The 10450-nt window shown below is 43.0% G+C and overlaps 1 protein-coding gene across 1 annotated transcript; it reads right to left on the bottom strand.

Annotated features, from left to right (window-relative positions):
* Positions 1-5026: 5026 nt before the first annotated feature.
* On the bottom strand, positions 5027-10367 carry prdx6 (peroxiredoxin 6). The gene is made up of 5 exons (XM_079157744.1): positions 10192-10367; positions 8410-8566; positions 6957-7100; positions 6518-6664; positions 5027-5851 (listed from the first exon to the last, which is right to left on the bottom strand). Exons 1-5 carry the CDS (start codon positions 10281-10283, stop codon positions 5726-5728), a joined length of 666 nt encoding a protein of 221 aa, XP_079013870.1. The 5' UTR covers positions 10284-10367; the 3' UTR covers positions 5027-5725.
* Between the last annotated feature and the right edge of the window lie 83 nt (positions 10368-10450).

Here is a 10450-nt window from a genome sequence, read left to right as displayed (position 1 = left end):
CATCAGGGGGCGACTCCTCTGTCTTGCAAAATGAAGTCAGATTGTATAGAAGTCTAACTTAAGTTAACTTAAATTCCAGTAGACAGAAAGGAGAGAACAGGCGTGTGCTGTGATTGTATTGTAATGCTACACTGTGGCTACTGGAAACGTAAAACCAATAGACGCTGAGGAGAGAGGAGAGAGGAGAGGAGGGAGGAGAGGAGGGAGGTCTGATTATTGTGTTAAAATTATTATATTTCATGACGTTATTAGTCACAAATGGTTGGCTCTATCTCAGAATTGGTCTTGCAAGATTAGGGCAGATTTAAAACAGTAGATGGTGTTTTGAACCATGATTTAAATGATTATATTATTAAAAAGTTTAAGTGTGCAGTTATTCTTTAAATCTCTTTTCCTACTTGCTGTATCATTAACCTTGTTCACCCGTTGGTGCAAATGATACGGAGCAAAACTTGAATCCAACATTTTTTCAAATATTAGTGGAGATCTAAAAGTTTCCAATGATACTGTTTCGTCCACAGCTGTTCGCCCTCCCTCAGTACCTGATCACCTGAATCTCATTTAACAATCAGTGGAGCTGTTTCCCACAATCAGTCTTCCTGTTCACTGAGCTTGTTGAGTTCATAGTGTTTTCCTTCATAGCACCTTGACACAGCTCTGGTAACCCATTAATCTTTGTCTTGGCTAGCCTAGCTTTCTTTTATTTATTTTGCTCCTTTTTTTCTCTGGTTTTATGGCTTGTTAGGGAGAGTATTGTCTTTTTGTTTGATTCAGTAGAATAATTTGTTTGTTTCTGTAATATCAGTTGGTTTCTCTGTTCATCATCTTCATAAAAATGACACTCATTTGTTACACTTTAGGTGCTTCAGCAGCCTTTCCTTGCTTTTCTTGTCCCATTTTCTTTGCAGAAATAAATACAGAACAGACAACTAGAATATTTCAGTTTAATTGAATAGTACAAGCACTACACTCAATGTGAACATTGTGTCTCTTCAATAAATAACTGGAACAAACTGATACAGTATATACGTCATACTGTCAGCGTGAAATACAGTAATTTTCCAACCAATATTAGACTTTGGGGAAATACTCGTTTAAAATTCTGAGAATTAGATGAGAAGATTGATGCAACTCGTGTGAATGGTAAAAAGTAAGCCCAACAGCTTAGCTTAGCATAAAGACTTATGCTAAGCTAAGTCGCTAAGCTAAGCTAATGTCTGCTAGCTGCAGCTGCAGCTAATCATCTGCTAGCTCCTCATGACAGACATTCAAGTGGTAACGCATTTAATTCTTAGCAAGAAAGTAAGTAAGTTAAAGGGTTAAAGTTTAAATATACCTTAAGCATTCTGAGTGTGTGGCTTTAGGATTCTCAAGTGCACACGCACACATGCTGAAAACATTATTAATGACTTAAAGTGGTGTAGTATAGTGCTTCGCTTTGTGGCAGGTCTGGTGGTCTGGGATCCTTATTGGGTTGTGTTTGATGTCTCTTCTTAATGGCAAAGTCCCAATGCGTTATGATCACACACACACACACACACACACATACAGACAGAGGCACACTTTATGTGAGCAGCCATTTGCCTTGTCGCCATGATAAAGCTCTTGGCGCTCTACCGGGGTTGTTTTAAAGCCCAGACACCCTTAGCCATTACTCAGGTGATATGCCAGCGGCTAGTGATCAATGTGTCTCTAATAGAGAGAACGGGGGGGAGCAAAAAGCGAGAGAAAGACAGCGATATTGATAGAGAGAGATAAAGATAAGCACAGAGAGTGATTGCACTTTTACCTTCTCATTCATCACCCTCTTCGTGGAGCGCTAACTGGCCCTAACCTGCTCTGCAGTAATAGCCTGTCTGCATGTTGTATTTACGAGGTGCCATCAAAACAATGGCATTTATCTCGGGCACTCGGATCATAAGCTTTCATCACTTTTATCATCGTGTCTTCGCCTCTGTGTGTGTGCAGGTGTTGGCGGACCTGCTGAAAGGCCTCGATGACCCACGCTTTAGCCGGAGTGAGGAGAGCTCAAGGGGTGGGTGAAGAATGCGAGGCGGTTAATGCTCCTTAAAGTTCAGCCAAATCCTGAGGTCAGCACGCTTGATTCTGTATTCTGTACGTCTGTCTGACCTTCAATCTGTTCATCTGTCTCGCTGCCTCTCTACTCGGGAGGAGTGGGTGCACAGAAAAAGGCCCACGGGGGGTTTTTTTGCGGGAGTTTCAGATTGAAAGAGGATTAAACCGCAACATGAGCGAGGGAGGAAACAAAGAGAAGAAGTGCATGGGAAAGGAGAGCTGAAGAAGCAAAAACTTCTGATAAGCGGGTTTGAGTGAGACGGGGGAGGTGCTAGTGTGTGTGTGTGTGTGTGTAAGATGTGGGGAGGGCGAGAGTGCCAGGCGATGTAGGAGGGAGAGAAAGAGCGGGCGCGTCTGGAAAGCATCAAGCTGTAGTTCGGCATACGTGCGAGTGTGTGTATGTGTGTGTGTGTGTGTGTGTGTGTTTTGCAGCTCCTCTGGTCTCTGGCTTGTTAACCCGCAGGTCACGGGCAGCTTCAATACCTGGCACACAGCATGGGAATAATGACCTCTTCCATAGCAAGCACATGCTCATGAATAAACACACAACACAGAAACATGCAAACTGAGTGTGTGCGCGTTCGTGACGTCTTTTCTTTTTTTTCTACGTCAAATGTCTGCAACACTTTTGAAGCCACGCTAGCTGTTTCTAGGGGACAGACGTTTTTGAAGCCAATGTGGAAGTGCCTTAAGCATTCTCACTGTTTACCATCCACTTCTTATACACAGTCTATGGCTGTTTCCCCAGGTTTCCAGTCTTTATGCTAAGCTAAGCTAAGCTAACCGGCTGCTAGCTTCACAATTGGCGCACAAACGTGAGAGTGAGTGGTGTCGATCTTCTCAACCAACTCAATCAAGAGAGCAAATTCCCCCAAAATTGTCAGACTAGTCTGTGAATATTCACAGTGAGATCAATGTTACTCTCAAAGCTACAAGTTTGTTTTGTTGGTACGGAGTCTCTCCTGGTTTTCACTTCTCAGGAAGACTGGAGCCTGGTGCATCTGAGAGGGGGGAAAACATCTTCTCCTCTGAGATAAGACAAGTTTGGTGGGAGGTCACTCCTTTTAGAGCGGTGCTTGTGTCTTTGATCAGCAGCGTGTGTGTGTGTGTGTGATGTGTGGGATGTGTGTGTTATAGAGAATAGTAGAAAAAGACCAGCAGCTGGTGTGTTGTGTTTTGCCCTGTGAGACCTGGAGCAGGCTGGTGTTGTATTACATGTACTAGTGTTGCAGAGGCGAGGCGGGGCGAGTTGGCTCGATAGCCGAGAAGTGAGGGGTGGCAGATGAACAGGGGGGTTGATCCTGGGCAGTGAAGCCAGCATCTGACACCCAAAGCGCTTCTCATGCTCTGGCACGGGCTATTGTAGTCTGGAATTTGAGAAATGCATTTGATCGGTACAGAGCGTCCGTGTGGGTGTTAGTTTGGATGACTCCTGGGGACAAGACAGCCACCAGAGAAGGAGAGGAGGGCAAGGGTTACCTGGTGAATACTTTTACTTTCATCACACATGAGAGCAGCATCCAGTGTTTAAAGTCAAGAATGTGGGCCCTTTTCTGTCTAAGCTCTGCAATCTAAAGTAGAGAAAGAAAGAAAAAAGAAACAATGCATACAATACAGCACTTTTAACCTTTATGGGGTGAAGTGAGCATCTGATTAAAAGAGAAAAAAAAAAGAATAACATTCCAGTTCACATTGTGTGGATGACAGGAGAGAAAAGAAGGAGGCCCTGGAGATATTGTATCTGGCTCTGCACACTCTCAGCCTCCCTCCTCACTCAAAGGGAATCCCATCTTTTCTCTTTGACCTCAGCATTCCTCAGAGTCATTGCAAGGCGTTTGTGTGTGAGAGAGAGAGAGCGAGCGAGATCGGTGTTCACCTTCAAACTACTTGAAGTAATTAATACGATCCTCAGCCATGCCGTTGTGAGGGTTGAGTAACTCAAAGAGGGAAACCTACACCTCGGTGCTGGCTTCAGTGTCTCATCCAGGCCGGCCTGCTGAGATGTTTTGCCGCGGCTGAAGAATCGGTTCAGTCTTTCATCTTTGTCTGCAACGCGGAGATGTGACGTGAAGCCTTAGAGTTGCAAGAGGTATACGATACTTTGTACAGTGCCTGTACAGTGTTGGTTATTGTTTTGGTGCAGCATGGGAGACCAGGTGCAAAGAGAGATGGGGAACACAAAGACGAAGCACGTGAATGTGAAAATACATCATATGAGCAGTTCACTTCCCCAGCAAACCAAGTACGCCAACAGGCAAAATAAGTAGTTAATTCCAGTGCTTGCAGAGCAACACAGGTCAGTGTTTAGGTTTTATATAGATTCTGCTGAGTTGAAATGAAATAAAGATGAGTCTCAGAAATGCATGCTTGACATTATGAGATCTCTGTAGTCTGTGTTTGTGCAGTTAATGTTATTCGATCAAGCTAATAAAATAACTTCAATAACTACTTTTTAGTAGTGAAACAAGTATGCAGGTCTTTAACTTGTTTATGTGTATGATTTGGCGACATCTAGCGATGAGGTTGCAGATTGCAACCAACTGAAACTTCTCCCATGGTGCCAAGCGTGTGGCAGGTCTAATGTGGCCGACGTATAAACATGAATCCAGAGCCAGCGATTGGTTTGTCCTTTCTGGGCTACTGTAGAATCATGGCGGCCGGCTCTGTGAAGAGGATTCGCTCCATATGTAGATCCTTATGGCTCATTCTAAAAAGGTAATGAAAACACCATTCTTATTTTTTTAGATGAGCGTACACTAGAGAAAGCATTCATATTCACCCATATGAGAATTTTAGAGGGGAAATGTAAATGCAGTATGGTGACCTGTAAAGTAACCAGTGACTAAAGTCGAAGTGTAAAAAGTACAATAACTCCCTTGAGTTTCACTTGAGTCAATGTATTTAATGGTTACTTTTCACCATCCTCTTCCACGGTGCGGCTGCTACATTTCATCTGCATTTAAAAAGCCTTCGACATGAAGCACAGAACAATCAATTTCAAAGACTAATCCATTGTGCATTAAGACATTTAGACAGCTAGGGCATGAGCCTGGAATGCTGAGTTGGCAAAATGATTAAAAAAAAAAATGCAGAGTAAAAGGAGCAGAACGTTTTGTAAACCTCACTGGGCACTTTGAGAAACATTGCTGCAAGTAGATAAACTCGATGTGGTCGATCCTCTTTTTTATAATGAATGGAAATGTAAATAAACTAGTCATTTCACTACATGTGGTACCACTCCCCATGTCTGCAACTGTTTAGGACGGATTGGTGCTTTCACCCTAATTGCTTTGAGTGGGTCGATCATTGTGCACATACCGCCACCTATTGATAGAAGACGGTACTGCAGCAAAAGCAGCAAGCTGATATTTCTAGTTTAGGTTGTAGAAGGACACCTAGTGGTACAGTAAGCTGTTCAGAGTGAAAAGATTCAGAGGACATGTGTGTGAAAAGTGTGTTTATTGAAGGAAACAAGGCAGTGTAAAAGGACACTATACTCTACACTACACTCCTGGCTCATTGCATCCCACTAGTCACCAAACCGGATAAGTGCATCCGATGCTTTTGATCAGTTCTATATGAGAATCATTTCAAGGATTTCCATTCTTCCCCAAAAGAGCTGTAAACTAGAGAAGGCTGTAGTGTCTCTTTAGGGCTGGGTGTAGCGCAAGTATTTCTTCCCAGAAGGCACCTCTTTGGTGGTCACACCGTTGGGGAAGAGAGCAGCGGCTTCAGCATCGGAGAGCGACGGGATGACCATGACTTTCTGACCGGGCTGAAAGAGACAACAAGGAGGCGCGTTATAGGAGCAGGACTCCAGGTTTTCAACCACAGCGTCACTGTGTTATGATAATTGTGTCACGTGGATTTTTCTTCAGTGTTTCCACTAAAGGTGAAGTCACACGAACACCTCAAGAGTGACACTTTGTTAAATGCAATAACAAACAGGATCAAGTGAAAAGGAGAAAACAACCTTTAGATTTCTCTGTAGGGTTTTTTCCATAATGTCGTTAGACAACAAGAGCGAAAACAAGCACTTGTAGTGGAGTGAGTTGCCCAAATGCACTTTCAAAAAGTGTGGTCGCTTCCACACGCAAAATACTAAAATTACCTTTTACGTGTGTCTATAAGAATGTTTCAAAACTGTTTTTCAGAGCGTTGCTGAGCTCTGTAGAGAAAAGCGTGAGGCTGAAACTGAAACTGAAAAAAGGACTGAGTGGCCTATTCGTCAATGCAAACATGTTTGAAAATGGAAAGATATGTCGACAGGAGGAACGGAATAGCAGGAGTCGCTGCAGAAACTTGAAGACATAGAATACATTTTGGGAAGCATGCTCATTTGCTTTCTAGCCGAGAGTTGGATGGGAGGAATAAATAAGAAGCCGGAGCAAGGACACAGTTCACAGCTCGAGGTGAAGAAACACGAGGTTTAACTGTTTACCTTCCAGTCGACAGGTGTGGCCACCTTCTTCTGTGCAGTGAGCTGCAGAGAGTCGATAACTCTGAGCAGCTCATCAAAGTTCCTCCCTGTGGTGGCGGGGTAGAGGATGGACAGCTTCATCTTCTTGTCTGGGCCGATCACAAAGACCTGAAGATGGTTAAGATGTCACAGGGTCAACATAGCACCCAGGATATGCTTCTTTTTTAAAAATATGGTGACAAAGTGGCACACAAAACAAATGGAAAATACTGGGGAAACACCTTTATAGAGGTGCAAACACTTCAGCTGCAGCACAATTTGAGAATAAAGACCAAAACCTTTTGCACCGGCATCTGTACATTTTGGATCATGATGCGGTCTTGGCCTTTGTTTGTTTTTTTTGTGATGTAATACAAAGTATGTCCGGCACTGAGGACAGGACGGAGGACGGGTCTCTTACACAGCGAGCGGTGAGGGGCATCCCATCCTTGTCTCTCTCATCGGGGTCCAGCATGCCGAGCTGGACGGACAGCAGTCTCTTGTCGTCAGCGATGATGGGGAACGGCAGAGAGCTTTCAGCCGCACTGTTGAACGCCATCACATCCTATAGGAGGAAGAGACGCATTCAGACTTTACACCTTTGTTAACGTACGTAGATCATCACCCTGACTAATCATTCTCTCCGTCCTGACAGCCGTCTCCTTCACAGCGGCACAGGTTTGATGAGTGACCAGAGACATTTAATCTTTAACTCCAATAAGAGCTCAGACACTATGATTGTAGAGCCAACACTGTTGTGTCATGAATGTTAATAATTATCATCTGCGAGGGCAAAAGGAGAAAATGCTACTTTCAAAAAGTGTTTTTCTGCATTTTTAGCAGGGAGGCGGGGTCGTGTTACTGTTGTTAAATACAAACCACACGGTTCCCTCTTCGACCAATCACCGGCCTGTCTGAGGAGGCGGTGCAATGTCAGAAACTGAATTTAATTAATTTAAAGAAATTAAGTTGAAATGACTTCAATTAAATAAAAAAAAGTTATCCAAGTTATATATATTGTGATTAAAGTACATTGTATAATAATTTCAATCTAAAGTTATAATAATCATTAAGTTACATTAAAAAATAAATGAAACATAGAAATCTAATTAAACATTGCATGAGATTGAAGTTTATTCAAATACATTAAAGTAAATGTTGTTGTTTTTTAAATGTAATAGATCAAAAAAATAAAACATTAGGCAACATTAAAAGTTAATTAAATTAGAAAAAGAATGTATATTAAAAGAAAATCAATACAATAGATGGATTGGTGATTATATAATGATGTGGATCTGAACAGAGCATTCATCAGCACAGCAAACCACATCTGTCCTGTGACCATAGTGGACGGTTATGAAACTCATCTCCACGTTACTCGATTGTTTCGATTTGATTTGTTGTTTTAATGTAAAAAGTTCATGACCTGCAGCACATGGCCTCCAGGCTAACTTTTAGAGCTAAAATGCTAGTGAATTACTCTAAAAAACAACAACGTATGAGTCCTACAGTTAGGACATGCCCATTGGAGTTTTTTGTTTTTTAACTCTGACAGTTAGGAGCTACTTTTATCCCTATGTCTAGTGAATGAGGCCCTGGACATTTAAAGAAAAAGACACTAAATGTGTTGGATTTTGGTAATTATGCTACTTTGAATTCAGATTACAGGACAGCAAGTCACACTCCTGTTTCTAGATCGTAAGCCACACGCAAGCTTTAAAGCGCCAATCTTATGCAATGAAAGTATGCGATGTATATCACAATTTAAAGTGTAAGTGTGTGTGTGTGTGTGTGTGTGTGTGTGTGTGTGTGTGTGTGTGTGTGTGTGTGTGTGTGTGTGTGTCTGTGTGTGTCTGTGTGTGTGTCTGTCTAACCTTGCTCCAGTTGCGGTGATCCTCCACACTGTCTACGGACAAGGCGATCATCTTCACGCCTCGCTTCTTGAACTCGTCGCTCAACTTGGAGGCACAGGCGAGCTCGGTGGTGCAGACGGGAGTGAAGTCCTTTGGGTGGGAGAACAGGATGCCCCATCTACAGAGGAAAACACACAAGCAATGAGGCCTTTGCTCTACACGTCGTTTTCTGGCTCAGAAGCCTCGATGTGAAAAACTGTTTTTGGAAGAAAACAGCAAATAAGGTCACGGTCTTCAACAATCACGTATTCCTGTTGAAGACAGAACTTGCATTAAGCTCAGAGTGTATGCACAAGTTCAAGTACCCACTAAACTAAAGGTGAAACAGTTAAAACACACATTACATAACAGACACCTTTGCTCTGTATTTGTGTCTGTTGTAGTTCAGTACTTCATGTTTCCCATAAGGAGCACACAGAAACAGAAGAAATGGCTATAAATTACAGCCACAGATTGAAACAACAGGTGTCTGTGAATCTGGCAGACTCGAGCTCAAAATCCAGCTGTGCACTCACTGAAAAATGTCCAATGAGTAGGGGTGAAGGGTCAGACGGTTGGGGAAGTTTTCCTGCAAAAACACTTCCAATGGCTGATCTTTTTTGTTTAAAAAGGAGAATTCCCCCGTTAATCCCATGAGTCTCCTGCTGCACAGGATGCATGTAGATTCCTTTTTTTAAATGTGTTGCAACATGCCATCACATGGGGGAGAGGAAACTGGAACGCTTTGTTCCTCACATGCATTGTGATCAACTGATTATCGGGTGACCAGACTCCCTAGTTACATTGGGACACTCCCCATCGGTGAAAGCAGGGAGAAACTGGATACTGACACAGCTTATAAGAGGGATGTGTTCAGAAGATGGTGTTTTTTTGTGTGTTTTTTTTTCTAATCTTTGAGAACTTGAGCTATAAATTTGTGGCCATATTCCAACCTCACCCAACAATTGAAACTTGAAACTGTTGTTATTATTTGGCAGTTAACTGGGAGTGTATAGATCCGGCAGTTTGGAAAGTAGGTCAGGTTACACAGTTGCAACACCCGTGAGCACAACCCTCAGGATAAGGATACACATCCTGAAATATCTTCACAATCAAAAGAGCATAGAAGATTGCAACATCAAACTAAACATTATTTTATTATTCTTGCAAAGAGTTGGAAATACATGTGCAAATCATTCAAATTCCACAAAGTTGTTGGAGCGTAATACAGTCTGCCTACGACCACTCCAGGCTGCATGCGTGCGTGCGTGCGTGTGTGTGGTTGAAACGCATGCAATAGTATTCTTTTCTTTCTGCTGCTAAAAAAAAAACGGCAGTCTCACAAGGCTGGATATGAAAGGGGATGAGAGCACCGAGGCACAGTTCCAAGTTCACATAAAACACACACAATACAGGCCTTGTCCTGCCTGGGCCAACAACTCACTAATGAGCTGGGCCAGAGAAAAATACAGAAAGTCATGCTTGTGTAACCCTCTCTGTGTCAGCCAGCAGGTGTCGCATCACGGCAGTCACACAGTGGGATCACGGTCAAGTGATCTGGACTGATGTGTCAGATCTCCGTTAAAAAAAAATGAAATCCTTTATACTCAGATCAGCGTTCAAGCTTCTCAGTCTGAAGAAAAGCGCATGCGCACACAACCCGCTCAATCAAATGTTGCACTGTTAAACATAATTCAAAACTCAAGGAGTAAAAACATAATAGGGGACGCGTGTGCGTGGGAGTTTGCAGATGTGCACACTCACGAGCTACCCAGGAAATCGTGGAACTTGATCCTGCCGATGGTGGTGTCGGCCTCGAAGTTAGGGAACTCGTCCCCCAGCAGAAGTCCAGGCATGGTCGGCTCTTCTCCGCAGCTCAGACGCAAGAAAAAAGGGTCTGTCTGGCTGCCCGGAGTGTGATCAGCGCCTCATGAATGGACCCAGATATGGGCGGGGTTTATTAATGTTACGTAAGAGAGCATCGACTAATCAGATGCGAGAGAGCTTTTCTTTTTTTTGAATA

The sequence above is a fragment of the Pholis gunnellus genome (genome assembly GCF_910591455.1).
Source record: "Pholis gunnellus genome assembly, chromosome: 4".
Lineage (NCBI taxonomy): Eukaryota > Metazoa > Chordata > Actinopteri > Perciformes > Pholidae > Pholis > Pholis gunnellus.
Note: the sequence above shows the minus strand (reverse complement) of the source record. Positions and strands in the feature narration are given on the sequence as shown.